Raw genomic sequence first — 23,392 nt, 5'->3', positions numbered from 1 at the left:
CCTTCATCAGGTGATGAGTTGCTTGTCTCTAGACGGGAAAGAAGTCATTAATCTTTGAGGAGATTAAGTTGTTGCAAAAGAATGCTTCATACTGACTCTAAATGAGGCAAACCAGATCAGATCTCCAGGGATACTCCTAAATAGCAATTACAGAGTCCTTTGCCCAAATATTTGGAAGCAGAGGAGGAAGCTGAAGCTATAAAGCCCACGAAAAAATCTCTCGAAGCCGTCGAAGTTATCCTCGGCGATCCTCAGAAAATCACTTACATGGGTTCTTCCCCCACAGCCGAAGAGAATAAAGTTTCGATTGATGTTATCCGGAGGAATTCAGATACATTTGCTTAGGACCATTTGGACATGCTTGGGATCAGCCCTTAAATTTTGTGCCATTGTCTAAGGGTGGATCCCTTGTTCAAATCGGTCAAGCAAAAACACAGAAAGTTCACTCCCGAGCGAAATCAAATCATTACTAAAGAAGTAGACAAGTTGCTTCAGGCAGGCTTCATCCGAGAAGTGCAGTACCCTCAGTGGTTCTCGAACGTCGTGTGATGAGTGCTGAAAAGTGCACATTTAAACCCCTTAAGCTCAAGAATTCTAGGACCTTTATCTACCTTATTTTCCCGTTTTAGACTAATTTCATGTTATTGCCCTTTTTCAGGCACTTATTCCAAAATAAGTTAATCCAGCTGAATTAGAGCATAAAAGATGCAATCTCTAGCTCAATGGCAGAAAGGAGGAAAGTGGAAGCAAAGAGGTGGAAAGCAACATTTTTCGATCGATCATACCAAGCTTCGATCGATCTCACAGTGATCGTTCCAACCATTTCAAGATGGATTGAGCCTCTTGTTCTTATCCTCAGGAAATTCCCATCTTCGATCGATCCAACATTTCTTCAATCGATCGGACTTCTTTGATCTTATCCCCACCTACCATTTTTGTCTTTTTCCCAAAATATTCCAAAAATATCTCAAATTTGTCTTTTTTCAAAAAGGCACCGCTATAGTTCGATCAATTGAACCATCCTTGTGATCAATCGAACCTCCTCAAGTGCGAGAAAAATAAAGTTCTAGCCAATTAAAAGGTATGCTCGCGGTGCAATCATTTAGAGGGGCCTAGTGCACGAGGTCTGACCATTGGGTGTGACACTTAAGCTACCTATATAAGGATTTTGAGCCATTTTACACATACAATCTTAGAGAAAAAGGAATAATACACAAGAGAAGTTGGAGGAGTCTAGAGATTGGAGAGACACACAATTTGGGAGTCCATCCACTCATCTATGGTTTCCATCAAGGAGAAGAAGATTAATTCAACCATGGAGATAGCCCTTAAGGGTTGGATGACAACATCAATGAGTGGCTAAACATCTTCTTGGGGTTAAAGATAGCCCACAGCATGCCTCCTAGACTTTGACGTTTTGTAATTAATAGAGATTAGTGCTGTAATCCTTGTCTTGACCTTTGATATATAAAAATCTTGTTTTTACCATAATTTGTGTAGTTTAATTCTTCCAATTGATCATTTCATTCTATTCATATGTCTATGTATACTAAAATAGATGTTCATGTGTTTATCTCTAGGTTTTGTGATATTGATGCATGTCTATGTGTGTTGATGCTATGAATCTAGTGATGGTCAAGGCATGGTGTTTTAATAGAATACTCATGTGATTTGTTTGATGGTTCATGCTCATTTCTTGATAGATTGTGCCTCTTCATTAGTTTATTTAGTTTAATTTTCATGTCCCTAGCATAGTTGTAGTGTAGTTACCTTACTTTCTTAGATGAGAGGACAATCCATGCTTGTTGTTTGATGTTCCATATTTATAAATGCAAGTAGTATATTTCTCTAAATTGTGGGTGTGTATTGATTGAGGGCTTAAAGGAAGGAATAATGGCTTAACTTGATATGTTGTGCTATTCACTAGATTGGTTACACAATGCATGCTTATGTAGTCATCCATGCTATTATTTCAATCAATTGCACACTATTTCATTTACAACATATGTTTCCCCTTTATCTAATATACATTGAATGTCTAGGAAGGTGATGCTTGGTGGTGAACTCTAGGTCTCAAGACCTCTCTTTTATTCTCTACACTTTACTTAATTTAGTTGTTTTACATTGCTTTCACTTAGTTAAAATTGTAGTTTAATTAACCAATCAAACCACCTTTTGATCGCTCGACCTACTAATCCGACCTTGTTTCTAAGCAAAAATACGCTTCCAATCCCTTGGAACGATCCCTACTCACCCTAACTATATTTTTAGTTAGAAGTGGTAGTGGCATTTCATAAATTTAAACTTAGCCACACTACATTTTTGCATGCTTTAGTTTAAGGCGACACAAAGTTTTGGCACCATTGCCGGGGATTAGGCAACGCCGTACTTTGGAAACAATTAGGAATTAGTACTCTTTTGATCATGTCTTTACTTTATTTTTATTTTGGTTACTTATTGTGTTTGTTCTTGATTGGCTAGGTGCATTGAGCCAAAAGAAGTGAAGCAAAAGGAGTCAAAGCAAAGGAGAAAGCCAAGTGAAGCTAAGCAAGAGCATAAAAAGCTCAAAAATAAAAATTAAAAAAATTAAAAAAAATTGCAAAGCAAAAATTGAAAAATAATTTGAAGTTGTTTAAGGACCCTTTGTAAGCCTTTCCTAACTCAATCTCTAGTTACATCGTGAGCCCACGTGGAGGCAATTTTCATTTTACTTGCATCTTGTTGAAAGCATAGGAGTATGGGATCATCGTATGTGGAGGATTGTTGATTATTGATTTGTTACGGAGGAGAAGTGATCGTTACTTGCTTGTTACTTGTTTGTGTTTGTTAGTGCATGCATAGTCGTAGGTAGTTAAATCATACTCTTGTCCCACTTAATTTGAATCTTGAATCCATTGTTCATAATTCTAAACGAATGGGTAATTCTAGTCATTCCATTTCACCAATGGAAGACATGAATGAGGACCGTGTGGAGGACCTTGGTCATATAGACTAACAAGGCATCCTCCACCCTAATGTGCATCATGACAACATTCAAGTCCCATTAGGCATGCCAGAACCATTCATTCCACCACAACAACAAGGCCAAGTTCTATTGGGAATGCCTCAACCAATTTTTGCTCCACCTCCCGTAGTTCAAGTTAATCATGGTGCTCATTTAGCACCACCGATTGTGAACCCCCCCATTGCTTTGCGTGATCATTATGTTCCAAATGAATATAATGCAACGACGTGCATTCAATTACCCCCATTAGAGCTCACCATTATGAAATTAAATCATAAACTATTCAAATGTTTCCTAATTATCATGGACTTCCAAGTGAAGAACCATATAAGCATCTTGATGAGTTTTTTGAAGTGTGTTCCACCGTGAAATACACGGACATGCCAGAAGAGGTTTTGAGACTCAAACTCTTTCTTTTTACCCCTAAAGATAAAGCAAAATATTGGTTCAACAATTTAAGGCCTTTTTCAATAACCTCTTGGGCAGAAATGCAACAAGAGTTCTTGAAAAAGTACTATACAGTATCAAAGACCAATGTTATGAGAACTTCCACTCGTGAATTTTCTCAAGGGGATGGGGAATTGTTTCATAAGGCATGGGAAAGATTTAATGATTTGCTTAAGAAATGTCCACATTATGACATTCCTAAGTGGCAATTAGTCTAATATGTTTTTGAAAGTTTGTTGGATAACCACCATAAAGGAATGGTAGATGCATCCATGGGAGGTTCTTATCTTGATAAGCATGAAGATGATGTTTGGCAATTATATGAAAGTATGAGTGAAAATTCCATGCATCGATTTTTGTCATCAAAAAATAGTAGAATTCTAGGTGGAAGGAAGAATGTCTGCTTGTATCAAGTTGATAATTCCAATGACATAGCCGCCGAAGTCAAGTCTTTATCTCAAAGGTTTGATCAATTTTTTATTAACCAAAATTCGATGAATCAAGTGTGTTCCTCCCCTAATCATGTTCATCATCCATCAAATGAATCCTACATGACTTGCTCTAGTGTTTTACATTCTACTTCTAATTGTCCACATGGACATGTGCAAAGTAAGAACCATGAACAAGTAAATGCTGCATTTGTTAACCAAGGGAATAATCCCTATGGCACACATTATAATGCCAGATGGAGGAACCATCTGAACTTCTCTTGGAAAAGCCAATGGGAAGGCTCGAACCCTCCCCAACGTGGTTTTCAAGGCAAGTATGTTCCACCTCCAATACAAGGCCAAGTTTCCAAGGTTATAGATCATCTTTTCAATCGTCACATGGAAACCAATTTTCAAATTCTCATTTTCCTAATAAATCATCTTACTCTCAAGGAAATTCTAGGAGTCCCGCTTTTGAGGAAAAAGTGTTGACCGCTTTGGGCACTTTAGAGGCAAACACTCAATTGCTTCATTCCCATTCTCAATCTATTGCTAAGCTAGAAACCCAATTTGGGCAAATAGCAAGTACTTTGAATGCTAGAGAAAAGGGGAAGATGCCTTTAAATACCCCACCAAAGCAACAATTTGTTGTGGAGACTAACCCCTCATTGGAAGGTGACACAATTGAACATGTTAATGTGGTGACAACCTTGAGAAATGGAAAAATTATGGATAATCAAGTTCGTATTTAACATGAAGAGAGTGAACCGGTGCAACCAAAAGTTGACACCCGTCCCGTTTCACATTTTATTCCTCCTTCATTGCATGTGCATGATCATTCTGTTGAGAAAGTAGTGAAAAATGATTTGAAAAAACCTTATGTTGAAAATGTTTTGAAAGAAGACTTTGAAAAGGCTTTTAAGCCAAAGGCTCTATTTCCGGATGCCTTAAAAGGATCCAATTCTCTTGAAAAACAAAAGACCAAGGCTAATGAAATAATTGAAATGTTTAGGCAAGTGACGAAAAATCTCCCCCTCTTAGATGCAATTAGACAAATTTCGGCATATGCCAAATTCTTAAAAGATCTTTGCACCCAAAAGAGGAAGAGCAAGAGCCAAGCACCAAAGAAAGTTGTCTTGACTGAGCAAGAAAGCTCCATTTTGCAACACAACACTCTCTCAAAATTTAAGGACCCCGGCTCAGCTACTACTTCTTGCATCATTGGTGACTATGTCATTAACCAGGCTCTTCTAGATTTAGGAGCAAGTGTTAACCTTATTCCATATTTGGTGTATGTTCAATTGGGCTTAGGAGATTTAAAACCTACGTCGGTAGTTTTACAACTTGCCGATCGATCTATCAAAAAGCCCCGGGGTATTATTGAGGATGTCTTGATCAAAATTAATAAGTTCTTTTTCCTAGTTGATTTTGTTGTCATTGATACGGAATCGGTCACAAATCCCAAGAGCCAAATCCTAGTTATCCTTGGCCGTCCCTTCTTGGCAACCGCTAATGCCAACATAAACTATAGGACGGGGATAATGAAAATTTTATTTGGCCATATGAAGGTGAAGTTGAATATATTCAATCCAAACCCGAATTCAATAGACAAGTATGAAGAAGTGTGTGTTGTAGAAAAGTGTTTTGACAATGAAATTGAAAAATTTGAGTCTTTGCTTGAGGTTGAAAATCTCAAAGGTTTGTCTTCCAAAATGATTTCAAGAAAGAAAGTTTTAAAAACAAAAGTTGAAAGGGCATGGAAGCACAAGAGTTGTATTGACAAAGGACCAGCAATCTCTTTTGAATTAAATCCAACAAGTTCCCTAGGGAACAATTTGTTGGGTGGAACTCAAAATGTCATTCACCCCGTCAAGGAGGCGATGCATAACAAGATTTTTGATCCGGGCTAAAGAGTCCAACATCTTGCTAGAGACGTTAAAGACTAGTGCATTTCATAGGATTTGACAACCTTATTCCTCCCCTATTTCTATTTTACCTTTCTTTTCTTGCGTCGTCTAAGTATCTTTTGGGATCATACACATTATTTGAGACTTTGATAAGGAATGCTTGCAATTTCATTTCCAAATTAGGCATTCAATGCATGTTCGATCAATCTGAGAAAAGTAAGATCCATCGAACACTCATCCCTGCATACTCCCATCTCTCTGTCCCATTATACGAAAACCTCTGCATATTTCATCACTTTGTGTATCGTGCGAACTCTCTTGATGATCGATCTAAGTATTCCTAGATCGATCTAGCTTTCTTTATGATCGATCTGTGTTCCATACTTAGAAAATTTTTTGAAAAATGCCTCTCTGTGTATCGTTTGAAGATCCATGCAGGCTATTACCTGTTTGATTTATCGAATTTCTATCGATCAATCTTTGATCGATCTTTACACTCTTGTTTGACTTTGACTTTCCCAATTTTAAATTTCAAATATAAAAAATAAAAATTAAAAAAAAAATCTTAAAATATTTTCAATTTCCAAAAAAATTCAAAAAGTTTCAAAAATATTTTGTCATTTTATGAGCTCAATCGATCTTTGTTCCTTCATGATCGATCTGTGTTTGATCGATCTTCCCAACTGTGTGATAGATCTGGAATGTCGGAAGCCTTTTTTTTTTAAATGACCCAAGGGTCACTTAGATCAATATTTACATCGATCTACAGCTCGTTTTTTCTCCCGGCGCTGTTCTATCTTCTTCCCCATCTCCGGCGAACCTCCGGCGATCACCTTCAAGCTTCAAAACTCTCTCTCGCTCCCGATCTCATCCTTTCTCTCTCAGCCCACTTCTCTCCTCTCGTTTTGGTAAGCTTCTTTTCTCTTTTCCATTTTCGGCTTAATCCACATGTTTCCCATGTTGCCATGCTTAGATTTAGAGCTTCCATATTTGATTTCTTGTTATTTTTGAAACTTTGAAGTATGTAACTATATATATATATATATACATATATATATATATATATGTATAATTTTTGTTTCTGAATTTGATTTCGGGGGTCACGTGCCAATTTAAGTGACCAATCTTGACTTGTTGAGGTGTAGAGGGGCCCACGAACATATTCGAATGCCCCTGTGAAGTTCACGTCACAGATCTGTGACTGTTCATGTTTTTTCCACAAGTTCGATCGATCACACTAATTCTCTGATCGATCAAAGTAAGATTGATCTCAATTATATCTTGATCGATCCAATATGGATCGATCTCATCTTTTTTTATAATCGATCGACCTTCACTACTTTGCATATTGATGCCCCTGCACCCTCATTCGTGTTCATGCTAGTTCATTTTTGCCCAATGCCTATGTTTTCCACCTTAGATGCATTCCATACTTATAATGTTTAGCATGTTTCACTTATTTGAACATTCAATGCCTATAGTTGGCTGCGTTATCACTTGAATAGATTCATGTGATTTATTCTGAGTTGTCTATCATAACTTGATAAACATGTTTCTATCTATGTGCTTTCAATTCTGTATCTCATTTACTGTTCCTATTACTGACTACAATTGCAAGTGTTTCTTTCTTTTGCAAACCAAAGCCCGAGTCAAGACTACTACCCGACAGCAATATAAGTGCAGAGTAAGGCAGCGTGTAGAGAAGCCAGTTGCAGCTTAGTTTGAGCGCTCCTCCTCTTCTACATCCACTTCCTTATCTTCTTCATCCACTGAGGAGGCTGAGCATATGCCATCTCCTTCACCACCACCAGCACAGGCCGGCATGGTCCGAGATAGACCCACCAGGAGATATTCGCGCCTTTCAGTGGCACATGAGTCTGTTTTCGATGATATATTCTTCTCCAGGTCGATTCTGACCAAGGCGGCCTATGATGAGATTGACCGGCGCCATATTTCACCTATCCTGGCCTCGGTGTCCAATCCAATTTACCCGCGGCTCGTCCAGTTGTTCTACCAAAACCTCCGGCCGGCCCCAAGTAACCTGGCCAAGTTGCGGACCACCATTGATGGCCATTCTATCCGCATTATAGTTGAGACACTGGCCACAACTTCTTAATTTTCACATGTCTGCCCTCCCGGTGTTGATTACCCTATTCTCTGGATGCCATCTGACGTAGACATGGCCGTAACTTTGACTGGCCCTGCTAGTGCCAGTGAGACATTTGCCACCAGGACTCACTTGCCGGATGACCTATGGTTCTTCGATTCTGTATTATTCTGAAATGTATTTCAGAGGCGCTCCGATTATCTAACAGCCCTTTATGCCTTCTACACCGGGCATTAGTTCTCTGTTCTTACACTCTATTGGAGTGTCATGATAAAGCTCTACACAACTTATATCAGCAAGACCAAGCCCAATAGGGGCAAGTTCTTCCCCTTCGCTCACTTGATCACATAGATTCTCCGGGACCAGCACTATCCTTTTCACTCGGACGAGCGTCCTGAGACAGGGGCTTGCCATTATGGCAAAAAGGACTGGAATAAGAGTTACAATGCTCTTATCAAGAGTCTAGAGGACGAGGCCACCTTGGCAGCTGAGGTGGCAGAGTTGGCAGAGATGGAAGAGGCACCAAAGCTAGCAGAGGCAGCAGCAGTAGCAGATGATCCAGCAGATTCACCAGCGACTGCAGATGCCCACATGGAGACAGATTTAGAGTAGCAGCCTCCAGAAGAGTCACCACATCATTCTCCAGTACAGTCACTATTACATTCACAAGAGTAGAGTCCAGGATGTTCATCAGTCTCCTGATCCAGTCATTCTTGTCGTTCCAGCCTAGACACCCAGCTTAAGGGAGCGTATCCAAACCTTGGACGATGCAGTAGTCTCCCTCCGAGTAAATGTGGCCTCTCTCAGCACTGACATAAGTATTCTTTGTGTTGATGTCTTGACTGTGCTGCAGAGCATTTCCAGAGACATCCGCAGTTCATGCCCTGCCAGACCGACCTCTTCTGCATGACATCTCTTTCTCTTTATCATTTATATATCTATGATTTTTGCTTGCTACTTTGACATTTTGATACTGTTGTTATATTTTTGCGGCCAGTATGTTGGCCCCGATTATGTGATGTACCATATACTATTTTTATTTTCTATATTATATGCATGATATTTTGGATGTCAGACTATTATATTGATTTATTTATTTGTGATTGACTCCATTATCAGGTGCATCCAATGACTTTAGTGAGAGAATGCAGCCCATACTTTTTCAAGACTAACCTTACCTCTCTCTCTTTACTTCATTTACTATCCCACTTGTACTAGCATGCCTACTGTGTACCATTATTATCCCTTTTGTTATCTAATGAGGTTTATCCTAGTGCCATCTTTTCAGGACTACAGTTAATCCCAAGTTTGGGGGGATTGTACCACCCACTTCAGATACTTATGTCCCGGCCATTCTTTGCTAAAGCCATACTAGTATACTCTTTCCTTTTGCACATTGAGGACACTGTGCCATTTAAGTTTGGGGGTAATGTGTGTTCTTTGCAGTGTTTGTTTTTAATTCAACATTTTGAGCATGACTTGTGTATTTGAGGGATTTTTTATGATTGGTCCATGATTAGCTATGATTTTAATCTTTTAAGGACTATATTGCTTAGAATTTAAAAATTGCTTGACTTGAGAATCCAATATTCCTTATATGCCTTGTGGATGCCATTTATGAGTAAATTTTTTGAAAAATTGATATCTTGCTTACATTTGTGGTCCACATTATCCTAATTTTGTGATTGTCTTGAGATTCACTCTAGGATTCTACACTAGCACAGGCTCACACTAGTATTCATTTGTGGGGTACATGCTTTGTTAATTATTGAATTAGTTATATCCCAATTGAGCTAGTAGTGCATTGAAAGCTTTCATTCTTAATAAAAGTGGATAATAAACCCTTTTCACTAAGTAGCCGGGATTCTAACCTTATCAAGCACTGAACTTCTCGCACCGAAATGTGGAGGGCCCAAACTCTGGGTTAATAATTGAATGTTGATTAAAATAATAATAAAAAAAAATATTAAAAAAATAAACAAAGGTTGCAAAAGCAAATAAAAAAAGTGAGGACTTCTCCCAAAAGGTGAGAAGTAGGAAATGATTAGATGGAGGTAGTTTTGATTTCTAGCCTAATTGATTTGAGCTTGTAAGTCCTTAAGGGTGTCTAAACACCTAGTGCCCTAAAGCCGTCTGGTTTAGGAGTCATTGACGTAACGCTCGACCTCATGAATCGCTAGAAAGCTTAATAGATCAACACATTCCACTATGCTTCCATCTTTGATCCTTAGGGTTAGGATAAAAAAATAAAATCGAGTGAAAAGAATAAGTGCACCTAGATGAATGAAGCTTTAATAAAAGGTCCACTCTTTGTCTTGATGATCGGTACTAGATTTGTATACTAGTTTGAGGGTAAGAATGTGATCATTTCTTTAGTTGGCTTAGATAGCAACATATTTGATGCCGGTTCACTCAAAAAGGATTCTAGAGTTATTTTGATTTGCATGATCATTTTCTTGATGTGTTGAGGACCATTCTTGCTTGCTTGATGTTGAAATTTTAGGAGATTGCTTAGAAGTGGTTGAAAAATTGCATACTTGAGGTAGTTTTCTCACAATACTTGTTTGCAATGTTGGTACATCTTTTATGAGAATGAGCTTAATGTTTATGGGTATCATTTCTGGAAACCCTCACGAGAATTCACTAGTCCACTAAGGGTAACCTAGGGGTTTAAAAGGCTTGTTACATGTGCTAAATACAATTGTGTTCCCTGCGAAAGTGGCGTTATCCGTTTATTACTTTCTAAATTATAATTGTTTAGTTGTTCATTTCATTCCTTTACCTTGTAGTTCATTGCTAGGGACTAGCAATATTTAAATTTGGGGGTGTGATGAGTACTAAAAAATGCACATTTAAACCCCTTAAGCTCGAGTATTCTAGGACCTTTATCTATCTTATTTTCCTGTTTTAGACTAATTTCATGTTATTGCCCTTTTCAGGCACTTATCCCCAAAATAAGTTAATCCAGCTGAATTCGAGCATAAAAGATGCAATCTCCAGCTCAATGGAAGAAAGGAGTAAAGTGGAAGCAAAGATGTGGAAAACAACATTCTTCGATCGATTATACCAAGCTTCGATCGATCTTACAGTGATCGTTCCAACCATTTCAAGATGGATTGAGCCTTTTATTCTTATCCTCAGGAAATTCCCATCTTCGCTCGATCAGACTTTTTTGATCTTATCTCCACCTACCACTTTTGCCTTTTTCCCAAAATATCCCAAAAATATCTCAGATTTGTCTTTTTTCAAAAAGGCGCCGCCATAGTTCGATCGAGCGAACCATCCTTGTGATTGATCGAACCTTCTTAAGTGTGAGAAAAACAGAGTTCCAGCCAATTAAAAGGTGTGCTCGTGGTGCAATCATTTAGAGGGGCCTACCTTTAAACAATTCTTCATTGTCCACCTCCCCACCTGTAGGATGGGACTATGAAGTGGGTATAACACTTGAGCTACCTATATAAGGATTTTGAGCCATTTTACACATATACAATCTTAGAGAAAAGGAACAATATACAAGACAGGTTGGAGGAGTCTAGAAATTGGAGAGATACACACCATTTGGGAGTCCTTACACTCATCTAGGGTTTCCATCAAGGAGAAGAAGATCAATTCAACCATGGAGATAGCCCTTGAGTGTTGGATGACAACATCAATAAGTGGCTAAACATCTTCTTAGGGCTAGAGCTAGCCCTAAGCATGCCTCCTAGACTTTGATATTTTGTAATTACCGGGAATTAGTGTTGTAATTCTTGTTTTGATCTTTGATATATATAAATCTTGTTTCTACCATGATTTGTGTAGTTTAATTCTTCCAATTGATCATTTCATTATATTCATATGTCTATATATGCTAGAATAGATGTTTATGTGTTGATCTCTAGGTTTTATGATATTGATGCATGTCTATGTGTGTTGATGCTATAAATCTAGTGATAGTCAAGGCATGGTGCTTTAATGGAATACTCTTGTGATTTGTTTGATGGTTCATGCTCATTTCTTGATGGATTGTGCCTCTTCCTTAGTTTATTTGGTTTAATTTTCATGCCCCTAGCTTAGTTATAGTGTAGTTGCGTTACTTTCTTAGATAGGAGGACAATCTATGCTTGTTGTTTAATGTTCCATACTTATGAATGCAAGTAGTATATTTCTCTAAATTGTGGGTGTGTATTGATTGAGGGCTTAAAGGAAGGAATAATGGTTTAACTTAATATGTTATGCTATCCACTAGATTGGTTAGATAATGTATTCTTACTTAGTCATCCATGCTATTATTTCAATCAATTGCACACTATTTCATTTACAACACATGTTTCCCATTTATCCAATATACATTGAATGTCTAGGAAGGTGGTGCTTAGTGGTGAACTCTAGGTCCCAAGACCTCTCTCTTACTCTCTACACTTCACTTAATTTAGTTGTTTTACACTGCTTTCACTTAGTTAAAATTGTAGTTTAATTAACCAATCAAACCACATTTTGATCACTCGACCTACTAATCCGACCTTGTTTTCAAGCAAAAGTACGCTTCCAATCCCTTGGGACGATCCCCACTCACCTTAACTATATTTTTAGTTAAAAGTGGTAGTGGCATTTCATAATTTAAACTTGGCCACACTACACTTTTGCATGCTTTGGTTTAAGGCGACACCATCGTGGTGGTCCAAAAGAATAATGGAAAATGGAGAGTTTGTATAGATTTTACAAATCTCAATAAGGCTTGTCCCGATGATAGTTTTCCATTACCAAAGATAGATCAGATGGTTGATGCCACCACATGTTATGGAAGACTTACGTTCCTCGATGCATATTCTGGGTACAATCAGATCCCTATGAATCCAGAGGATGAAGAAAAAACATCCTTCATTATAGAAAAGGGAACTTACTGTTACAAAGTCATGCCCTTTGGCCTTAAGAACACTGGGGCAACTTACCAACGGCTCGTTAACAAGATCTTTGATGAGATGCTGGGCAAGACAGTCGAGGCCTATATCGATGACATGGTGGTTAAGAGTGTGCAAAAGGAAGATCATCCCAGACACCTCTAAGAAGTCTTTGACACTCTGAGAAAATACAATATAAGGTTAAATCCTTCCAAGTGTTCCTTTGCAGTCTCTTCGGGCCAATTCCTCAGCCACATTGTCAACAAGAGAGGAATAAAAGTAAGCCCGGCTCAAGCACAGGCCCTCATACAGAATCCGGAGCCGAAAACTCGCAGGGAAGTACAGGTTCTAACCGGCCGAGTTGTGGCTCTTAGCCGCTTCATATCTAGGTTATCCGATAAGTGTAAACTATTCTTTAATGATATAAGGTCAAAGAACAAAGATATATGGGGGCCTCAGCAACAAGAAACTATTAATCAATTAAAGAGCTACATGGCTGAACCTCCAATTCTGTCTGCTCCAAAGCCGGGTGAAACCTTCATCATGTACTTGGCAATCTCCGTTATAGCCACAAGTGCCGTACTAATCCGAGAAGAAGGAAAGCATCAACACCCAGTCATTTACACCAGTAAGACGATGACAAATGCTGAAACATGGTACAGCAAAGCAAAAAAGATCATACTAGCCTTAGTATATGCAAAACGAAAGCTTCGGCATTATTTCGAGTCTCATCGCATTGTGGTACTCACAAATTACCCTATACAAGCTATTCTCTCCAAACCAGATCTATCTGGAAGAATTACCAAATGGGCAATCGAGCTTAGCTCCTTTGATATAGCCTATGAGCCAAAGGTGTCACACAAGGGGCAGGCATTAGCCGACTTCCTCCTTGAGTATGAAGATAAGCCCGAAAAGTCAGAGCTTCCTGAACCACAATGGGAGCTTCAGGTAGATGGTTCCTCAAACCTAACTAGTGCCGGGGCCGGAATTGTTATTATAACTCCTGACGGCACCAGGCTGTAGCAGTCAATCCGTCTGAATTTTCCTGCCACTAACAATGAAGCCGAGTATGACGCCTTGCTCGCCAGACTTCGGTTGGCAAACCAGCTCCAGGTAAAGTGTCTAAAGGTTTTCAATGACTCATAACTTATTGTTAATCAAGTGACAGGAAAATACCAACCCAAAGAAGAAAGAATGAAAGCATACAAGGAGGCTGTAGAGACTGTTACGTGTGGGTTCGATCAAAATCGAATTTCACCAAATACCTCGAAAGGAGAACTCCGAAGCAAATCAACTGGCCACAGTGGCATCTTCCTTGGATGAAGATTTGGTCCGAATAGTGCCAATTGACATCCTGGACAAACCCAGCATGAATCCTCAATAGCACATAATGGTGATCCTAAACATTCCATGAGAACCATGTTGGATGGACCCATTGGAAGCTTACCTCAAACACGGAACCCTTCCAAACCAAAAAGTTGAGGCAAGGAAAGTAAGGTTCGCTGCGGCTACATACTCTTTTAATAATAACTAATTGTACAGAAAATCATTCTCAGGTTCTTACCTGAAGTGCTTAAGCCCCACTGAGGCTCTTACGATACTAAAGCAAATTCATGATGGAGATTATGACAACCACTCCGGCGGAAGATCCCTCGTGCATAAAGTCTTAACTTAAGGCTACTTCTGGCTATACCTGGCTCAGAACGCCGAGGAATATACCAGGAGGTGTGACAAGTGCCAGCGACACGGCCCAATAAAGCATCAGCCTGCGAAAGATTTACACGTGATGGCAAATCCATGGCCATTCGCATAGTGGGGGATGGATATGGTCAGACCTTTATCCAAAACTATAGAGCAGAAGGAATACGTGTTATTAGCCACAGATTACTTCACAAAATGGGTAGAGGCAGAGGCTTACTCAAGCGTGGCCCATGAGCAAGTAAAGAGTTTTTTATGGAACAATATAATCTGTCGATTCGGAGTGCCGAAAGTTATCATGATGGACAATGGTAAGAACTTGGACAACAGAAGCACAAGAAAGTTTTTCGCCGAACATGAAATTAGGCAGAAGTTAGCCGCGGTTAGTCATCCACAAGGGAATGGGCAGGCTGAAATAACTAATCGAACCATCGTCAGCTGTCTGAAGAAGAAGTTGGAGCAATACAAGTCAAAGTGGTACGAGAAACTGCCTAAGGTACTTTAGGCATATCGAACCACCCCGCGACTGCCAACGGAGGAAAGCCCCTTTGCAATGGCCTATGGGTCCGAAGCTGTCATCCCCATGGAGTCAGCAATTCCTACTCTTCGAACACATTTACTGCTCGAAGGAAACAATGATTAACAACTCAAGCATAGCTTAGATCTCTTGGAGGAGAAGAAGGATGCTGCAACAATCAAGCTCGTTTCATACCAACAACAGTTGCGTAACAGTTACAATAAGCGCGTCAGGTTCAGAAGCTTTGTAGTAGGCGATTGGGTGCTAAAGCAAGAAACAGTACATGTGAAGAAATTACAACTTTATTGGACCAGACCCTACAGAGTCACTAAGGTGGTAGGAAAAGGGGCTTACCGGCTAGCTGAAGCAAATAGGCGAATAATCGCGCGCCCATGGAATGCCATACACCTTAAAAGGTATTATCATTAAGATATTTGGTTCTCCTTTATATATTTCATTATGCAAATAAGGCTGCCTATGGCCCATTTAATAAAATTACTTATTTCCATTTTTTGTTAAAAATATGTGATGACCCAAGTGATAGAGAACATGCAATTTCTTATCTTCACATCATGAAATGTCTTATTGACTACATCTTCTCAACATCCACGGTCTTCATTACATTTCTAAATTAGCGAATCCTCATGAGCACATTGAAATTTGCGGTCGCTTTTTGTACACAAACATTAACACTCATGGGTACTCATTATTTGCTAAAGGATACTGTGTCAATTACATGTTCTTTGTGTTTTTCTTTCTTTTCGTAAGAGGAGGCAAGACTAGTACCCTAATAAGTGTAATATTACGAAATGAAAGACAAAATCACAACCAACCTACGACTTATTTTTTGAACTTTTTTAACTATTTTCGAATACTAACTTCCAATAGGAGTTTACACAAGTTACTTGCTTTAGTGTAAGTTACTTATTTTTATCCCATATCAGTAAAAAGATGCTTATTAACCCTCTTTAAATAAAGGAGATATTTAATTATTTAAGTAATTACAAAAGGGGCGCATTGGGTGTTGGGGTAGCCCACGAGCTCTTACAAAGCCCCATGTCCAGAGAGCACTCTTTGCAATTATGCACTTTGCTTTTTACAAAAAAAAAAACCCAATACTTGGTCCTAAGTTTATACTCATCTTTCTCCTATATCGAATAGAAATAAAAAGTGGGCATGGTTAATATAACCAATCTTTACCACAGGCAAATGCCAAGGAACGGGTGTCCGTGAAAGGAAGGACCTCAACCATGCGTTTGGGAATCTGGCCAGGTCACTGTCACTCTTTTCCTTGGCCTTTTCCTATCTTTGAATCCTCGGACCCACAAGTCCGAAGACATGAACACAATTCCTCTGAGGCTCAAAACCGAGGAACCACATGCCTCGGACCCTAAGTGTCTGGCATAATACAATTCCTCTCAGGCTCAGAGCCGAGGAATCACATGCCTCGGACCTTAAGTGTCCGACACAATACAATTCCTCTCAAGGTCAAAGCCGAGGAACCACATGCCTCAGACCTTAAGTGTCCGACACAATACAATTCCTCTCAAGCTCAAAGCCGAGGAACCAAATGCCTCGGACCTTAAATGTTCGGCACAATACAATTCCTCCCAAGCTTAAAGCCGAGGAACTATAAGTTTCGGATCTCAAGTGTCCAAAGACATTAGCAAAATTCCTTAGGCTCATAGCCAAGAAATCGCAAGTCTCAGATCTCAAGTGTCTGAGGACAACAGTAAGATCCTTCCAAAGCATATATAGAGAAGCCGAAGAGACTCACTCACCGGACCTCAGGAGTGCAAAGATATAAGTCAAACACATGCCTCGGATCTCAAGAGTCCGAAGGCATCAAAACATTCCTCTAAGGTAAGGAACTTTACACTTCAGATACCAAGAGTCTAAAAACAAGTATACGGGTCAAAACCCGTATGAGCTAGCCAAAACCTAAGAAGAGGTTGGTGTATCCTGTGACATTTTATTCTCAAAACCCATGGATTTAATCAAGACACTTACTAAGTCAAGTAAGTAATTTACCCATATCGAAATAATACAAGGAAAAACAAGTATTGACATACTTGTTCTACATAAGGTCAACGGCAAGAAAGGTTCCCTTGATGTTTAAATCGCTAAATGATACAACCATCTCTATCTAATAGCTTAACTGTCATAGGAGTTCCCTTCTTACTACCGTCCCTATTTTGCCTCGGACACTGAAGGGTCAGAAGTTTCAAGTGCTTCGGACCATGAGGAGTTAGAAGCTCCAAGAGAAAATAATTTTTTCTCAAAGACATGAAAGCTGCTCAGCACAGATATGCAATTCTGAAGTATTAAAAAATATGCAGATTCTAAGAAATTAAATATCAAAGTTATTACATACATTATTCGCACAAACAAAATCTGAAGCAAATACATAGGTTCACTTCTTTTTGGGGTCAAAAGAAGCAGAGTCAAAAGCATCCAATACGTTTGGGCTTGGAGCTGGTGGAATTGAAGAGCTTGACGCTAGAGGATCCCCTTGATGAGACTTCACCATCTCAGCGATCAACACTTCAGCCTCTTGGGCCTTTGGACCCTCATCATAAGGGAAGGACACCCCCATATCAGCATCAAAAGCCTCAGGGTCCTTCTGTTTATCGCCTAAGCCCTCATTGAAGCCAAACCGGAAGGCCTTTGCACTTGACAGGCATACCAGGGAGGAGTAGCAATCCTACATTTGCTTTCTAGCAGTTGTTCAAGTATTAACTGTATCCCTCCACCACAGGTTTTCTAGCTCTTTCACCTTAACCTCAGCAGATACAAGTTGGCCTTTATATACGTCTCTAACATCATAAGCCCTCTTGACATCCAAGAGCGCGTGAGAGAGTTTCTTCCCAGCAACCTCCAGCTCCTTCTCCATTTTCTGGATATATATCGATTAAGCTTCAGCAGTGACGCACAAGGCCATAGTATGGTACATGTTTTGCACAAACAACAATGGTGTAAATGATATGAAAAGAAAGTTAAGTAAATATCAAAGCAGAAGGAAAGTACAAACCTCCATAGCACGAACGGGGGCAGAAGGAAGCAGCTGGTCCAACCCCATGTTTCTAATGATGTCCTCATCTTTGAGCAACCACATCCCTCGGGCTACCGCTAAAGCAACAGAGGGATCAGTAACTACCGAGTCCCCAGAATGAAGAACTGATTTATCAGCTCTTGAGAAGATGGGTCTCCAAGGCTCTCCAGCCTCTGCTAGGACATAAGCCCTGGCCTCCTCTTCAGGGTTAGCTTCTCCAGTTTATTTCCCTTTGCTTATGGAAGCGTTCTTGCCCTTACTAGTTGAAGGAGGGTTCTGTCTTGTCTTTTTTAAAGGAGGTTCTTTGACCTCCTTCTCATGTTTGGTAGAGCGAATAACAGCAAGGGGTTGATCCTCTGCTGCCTTCTTCTTAAGAGCTTCAGCTCTTTTCTTCTCCTCGTTAGTAAGAGGGAAGCTGTCGAAGAAAGGAAGTGTCAAATCCATGAGATCAGCAGCTGCAGCACTGGTGGCGATTTCCTTAAGGTTGGATGAGGAGAGCAAATCCTCAACAGATAGAGGATTACTCCAAACTTGTCCTTCGAGGAAAGTGAGTCTCTTCTTAGTTGTAGAGGAGGGGAATGTTGCTGAAAAAACACCAAAAAATCCATAAGTGTGACGAAAGAGTAAAACTTGACATGGGAAACAACCAGAGCATTTGTCATGAAAGAAGGGAAAGCATTCTATACCTAACTTCCCAAATTTGCGTGGGATTGGGAGTTTGCTCAATTGAGACACAACCCAATTCCCTTTTAACAATTATCATCCTCTCTTTCCATCTTTTCTCGGAGGTAGAGAGGTCCGTACATATCCTCTGTTGAAGAGAGGAAGTGAAATAAAAACGACCAGGCTCGATCCTATGCCTAGAAATGGTGTAGGTAATTAATAGGTCGGCGAGAGTCAAATCAAGACTCTCTAGCCTTCGGTGAACAAGAAGAGAAGAGACTATTCGAAGAAAGTTAGGGTTTACTTGAAGAGGGGCAAGACCTAACTTATTGAAGACCAAGTGATAGAAGGGGTGAAGAGGAAATCGAAGAGCATTAAGGTGCCCAACCGATAAAAGAATTCATTCTCCCCGACGCCCTCGCCTGAATTGAAGTCAACCTTTTCTTGGGTATTCAACAACTTCTAGCCCTTCAGGGATTTCAAATTCCTCCATTACAGACTTAACGATGAATTTGAGACGCCGTACAGACAAAATCATTCTTTTCTCTTCTTTGGTGAAAATGTTATCTAACTCGGAAGTGGATACTTCAGCTTGAAGTATGGAATCGTCCATTTGACTGACTGAATCGTTCGATTCAGGGGGGTCAGAAACCCTAAGGGGAGGAACCTTAATGAGGATAGGGGAAGACGAAGGAGTGGACTCAGAGTTTACAATTTCTATGTGATCTTGAGTGGATGAGGAACTCATAGCACGACGAAGCAATAAACACAGTGAAGGTGAAATCAAAGTTTGAGGAAGCTCTTTGGTCAAAATCGCAATAGACACTCCTTGAACTGCTTTTTTGTAAAATTGGCAACCGTGCAACTTCAATTTCCTTTTAATTAGGAGCCGTAGTCCAATTAAAGAGGGATTGGGGGCAAAGTGTGGAGGGAAAATTCTCCCTCCAATGAAAGTCATCCATGTAGGCATTTAATTTCCTCTTTATGGGTTATAAAAGGCCCAGCCCGGTTCAAGCCCAAATAAAGTCACCAACAGCCCAAGATCGCCTATATTGAACTTCCAGCCTATTGACAAAGTCAGCCAGACCAAGTTGCGTTCAGCCCAAATTCATTTTAAGACAGGACCAGTCCTACTAAACAAAGGACCCTTCATATAAGGAAGTTCTACAAAAGGAGAAATCTAGCATGGAAAGAAATATAGAAGGAAACAATATTATAGGAAAGAGCATTGTATATGGAATGTATTAAAGGATAAGTAAGGCGAGTCCTACTATAATTCCATCACCTTTTTATATATAAATAGAGACTTAATCCTCCAATAGAGATCATCTATTATTATACACTTTTCTCTGAATAATTATTGCTGTTTATTATTTTCTTTGCGTGAGTTGTATTATTTCCTATAACTATTTTAGTTGATTAAAATTTTGCACCTACAAGTGCTCTTTGGCATTCTTAGAAGCCCATTAACTTCAACTTGGCTACGTGACCCAATTAAATTGTGACACGTGTTTAAAATTAATATAAAATTAAATTGAGCATTGCCCGTATAACCCACCCCTGGTTCATTCTCTCTGTCTGCCTCGCATCTCACCATCCCCAATTTCCCCTCTATCTGTGTACTGAATCTCATTCCTGTGGTTGTGGTTGTGTACTGAATTCCTGTGGTTATGTGCTAAATCTCATTCTTTGATTGTGTACTGAATTTCTCAGTTATCTCTCAACTCCTTTCTCTCTCTAAAACTCTGTTTCTCTCTATGTTGAGGTTGAGATATGGTCTCCAATGTGCCAGAAGAAATAAAAAAAAAAAATCTCTCTCATGGACAATATAGAAACTAAGCTTATTAAGTACAGAGATTTACATCAAATCGGCTTATGTAAGTTTGAATTCAACTGTAAAACGAAAAAATTACTACCGTTTTCTCACTTGCAGATATGTGGATAGCCTTTTGAGTGCAAGGACTCAGAACAAATTGTATACACTGTATCCACGCGGAATCAGATCGCCGGACTAAGATTGAAGACAGAGTCACAATGATTGGCGTTTAGGTTACTTTGATTAGATGTGATGTCGAGTTCAGAGAGGCCGTCATCGTCATCTTTAGCGAGAGAGATTGATCCGTTGTCGAAGGATCTGAGTGAGAAAAAACAAAGCTTTCGTCGGAACATAGTGTCTTTGGCGGCGGAGCTCAAAGACGTTCGAGTTCGTCTCGCTACCCAGGAACAATCAGTTGCTCGTGAAACCTTAGCATGTATGTTGGGTGGTCGCCATCGGCAAGTAAGGCTGAACCTACGGGACAGCGACGATTGTTCTCAACGACGGCTGTAAATGAAAACAGCGGCCGGCCACGAGCAGCGATGACAAGAATGGCATCAAGCCATCACCGGAATTGGGGAGGAGAGATGCGAGGCAAGAGAATGAACTAAGAGCGGGTTATACCAAAAAATTAATGGGCAACATCCAATTTAATTTTATATTAATTTTAAACACGTGTCATAATTTAATTGGGCCACATGATTAAATTAACTAAATTTCATTCAACCTGCGTTGGACGCAAGAATTTTCCTGTAAGTATATACTAACATCTAAGATATTAAAAGAGAGATACAGAATGGGTATTTGATAGAACCATTTTTTATTGCTGGTTATAGGCCAACCACTAGGTCCCACCTACACGTGCATGTGAGTGTGTGACGTGGAGTGGGGGTAACATGTAATTTCACCACCTATTAGGTCGCTGGACTGGCCAATCACGTCTGGAATATACTCTAGTTGGTGTAATTCAAGCTAAGAATGCTGTCACATGCACATCTTATCAAAAAGTTATAATGGAAGGAAAGAAATCGGAATAAGCAAAAATTATACTACAAAACTTTCATACATACAATGATTATGTATGAATTAGACAAGATAGGATGATTAAAAGTGATACAAGTGGAATTATATTTATCAATTACTCATTTTAAAATTATATATCAATTACTCATTTTAAAATTATGACTTCCTGATTGAAAATAGAAAACCCCACAACAAAAACAAAAACAAAAACTTACAAATTTAATCTAGATAAGCGGAGGCCTGTCTATATACACGGAAATTGGAATTCCTGATTTTATTGATAAAATGTACTCCGGGGGGTCAAAGTTGAAATTGGGAATGGAATTGTGTACCTCATGTAATCTGACGACGTTTGGATGTTTGAGGAGTCTCAATGTGCCAATCTCCCTCGTAATCTGCAATCTCCATTCAAAATATATGCACTGAGTTCAAGGTAAGACTAAGAGATACACTTATATACATATACATATACGCACAAAAAAAATTACTACCAATCAGCTTTATTTAAAGTTGGAAATCATTAGCAAATTCGCCTTCAAAGAAGTCCCAAAAAATAACTACATGTGGAAAAGGAAAAAGTAAATTTAATTGTAAGAAGGTTAAAGTCTACAAAACTTATGATTTTGTGCATATAAATTCTCAATAAATATTATATTGGTGTACTTGTGCCTAACCACCTTCGGTCAAAATTCCGTTAAAGAATGGTCGTTAAAACCTTAAAATCTAAGATTATCCTTTTTTTTTTCCTTAAATGCCCCTCACCATATTATATATATATGGTCCATGAATTCCGGCAGGTTTGCAAATTTTCATCAACAAAACATTGATAAATTATTAATTTTTTATTCGTTGGTCAGTGGTCTTGATTTATCATCTGAATTGATATCAATGGACTCTGATCAGCAGCAAGCAAGTATTGTACTGCCGGCGAGCTAAGGATAGAACAAGGATTGTACTGCCGGCGAGAAGAGGATGTGCTTGGCGAAGACGGCGTTATGAACCAGAGATGAAGTGGACTGAAACGACGGTACGGGATTTTTCTAACCGGCAGTGAAATGGGTCTGGCTTTCCCGGCGAGCAATGAACTTACCGCCGCACATATTAATTGATTTCATTTCATGTGTATATACACAGATATAATACTCACATGTTTGTGCCATTTTTTTTTTTTTTTCCGATAAAAGGAATTATGGGTCGCCGGAGTTGGGTATATGAAATGGGTCTATTTTGGAGAGAGAGAGAGAGAGAGAGGGGTATTAAAGTAATTTGCATCTCCGGTTCCAGTAAAGGAACCAAGGGGCTAATTCACACCTATTTTTTACAGAGAGGTGGTTAACAAACATGAGGGGTTATACAGCACATGACCCTTGTAAGAATTAGAAGATCTAAGAAGGAAATTTCGATGAAGATGAAGATGAAGATGAAGATTAATGTCGATCAAGATATATAAACGTACACATACATAGATAGATATATAGAGAGATGGTGAGACTGGTGACCTGATCGGTGATGTTGAGTTCAAGAATTCTGTTCTTTTCCAAGATTTTAACAGCGAATGATTGTCCAGAATCGAGGTTCTTAGCGTACTTGACCTTTCCGAAATTTCCTTCTCCCAGTGTCCTTCCGATCACGTACTTCCCCAGTTGCATTCCCTTCTCCTTCGTCTTCTTCTTCTTTCCTTTCTCTTCCTCTTCCTCTCCAATCAAACAACCAAACAAACCAAAATTCGCCACTTTCTCTGTGTAAAATTCTCACCTCCTTTTGGTCTGTGTTGCTGGAAGTTAATTAACAAAACGATTAGTGTATTATCCTTTTAAACTCAAACTGCTGACACGATAGTTATTAAAACT

The 23,392-nt window shown here is 39.3% G+C and overlaps 1 protein-coding gene across 1 annotated transcript in view; it reads right to left on the bottom strand.

The window, feature by feature from the left end:
- Positions 1-23,392, bottom strand: part of LOC132276236 (CBL-interacting serine/threonine-protein kinase 1-like) — a 31,911-nt gene extending 8,519 nt beyond the window's left edge. Inside the window, exons 1-2 of the mRNA XM_059777614.1 lie at positions 23,042-23,392; positions 21,875-21,937 (exon numbers count right to left, since the gene is read on the bottom strand). Of these exons, the coding sequence (XP_059633597.1) occupies positions 21,875-21,937; positions 23,042-23,191 (213 nt within the window). The 5' untranslated portion in view covers positions 23,192-23,392. The remainder of the gene's footprint in view (positions 1-21,874; positions 21,938-23,041) is intronic.

Source organism: Cornus florida, unplaced genomic scaffold, assembly GCF_030987335.1.
Source record: "Cornus florida cultivar Cherokee Brave unplaced genomic scaffold, ASM3098733v1 CherokeeBrave_3.0.0_Hap2_Chr01, whole genome shotgun sequence".
NCBI lineage: Eukaryota > Viridiplantae > Streptophyta > Magnoliopsida > Cornales > Cornaceae > Cornus > Cornus florida.
This window is presented reverse-complemented; position numbering and strand designations above follow the sequence as displayed.